Source organism: Sinocyclocheilus grahami, unplaced genomic scaffold (assembly GCF_001515645.1).
Source record: "Sinocyclocheilus grahami isolate Dianchi unplaced genomic scaffold, SAMN03320097.WGS_v1.1 scaffold676.1, whole genome shotgun sequence".
In the NCBI taxonomy this organism is placed as follows: domain Eukaryota; kingdom Metazoa; phylum Chordata; class Actinopteri; order Cypriniformes; family Cyprinidae; genus Sinocyclocheilus; species Sinocyclocheilus grahami.
In genome coordinates this window covers 240,648-241,383 of record NW_015505855.1, presented here as the reverse complement: position 1 = coordinate 241,383, position 736 = coordinate 240,648, and the positions used below count along the sequence as shown (strand labels likewise).

The 736-nt window shown below is 33.4% G+C and overlaps 1 protein-coding gene across 1 annotated transcript in view; it reads right to left on the bottom strand.

The window, feature by feature from the left end:
• The window catches only part of LOC107559168 (transcription factor PU.1-like), a 3,571-nt gene extending 3,081 nt beyond the window's left edge, over positions 1-490 (bottom strand). Inside the window, exons 1-2 of the mRNA XM_016242916.1 lie at positions 436-490; positions 171-191 (exon numbers count right to left, since the gene is read on the bottom strand). Of these exons, the coding sequence (XP_016098402.1) occupies positions 171-191 (21 nt within the window). The 5' untranslated portion in view covers positions 436-490. The remainder of the gene's footprint in view (positions 1-170; positions 192-435) is intronic.
• Between the last annotated feature and the right edge of the window lie 246 nt (positions 491-736).

The window sequence follows — 736 nt, the reverse complement described above, 5'->3', positions numbered from 1 at the left end:
GTGTGTATTATATATATATATATATATATATATATATATATATATATATATATATATATATATATATATATATATATATTATATCTGTCAATCTGTCATGCATTTTTCCCAATGCTTTCCCAATTGTTTTCCCTTTAGTCAATCTAAATAAATAAATAAATAATACTCACGGTTTCAAGAGTTGCCAACATCTGAAAACAGAAAAAAAGTCACATGAGTAAAAAACGTAATGACTGAACAGAACTGAACGGAATGCAGTTTGATCACATCAAGTTTTTTCTGAAACATATTTCACAGCTAGAGCAGTGAAACTGAAAGAGTAAAGAGAAACAGACAAAAACTCCTGTAAAACAAATCGTTTTAACAAAAAGTGCAAGTAACTGATAACACAGCAGAAGTTTGAATGATATTGTAGATGTATGAATGTTTAGTTACCTCAGTGCACTTCCAGTGAATAAGACGACTTAGTTTATCACAATAGAAAAGTGGAAAAAACTGTGACTGGAAGAGAGGGTGGAGCTGTACATCACCTGTAAAGTGCACCTGTTGTCTGATCTGATCCTTTTATATCCTCCCAACTGTTTTTTTTCTGCTTTTGCCTGCCTCCTCCTGGAATACTTATAACGTTGAGCCAACCTTCCATCATCCAAATGCAAATCTCTATTAATCAAACATTCATCTGGGGTTAACGGTATGGGCGAGTCTTACTACCACTCCCCTTTGCTCTGTCTGTGTC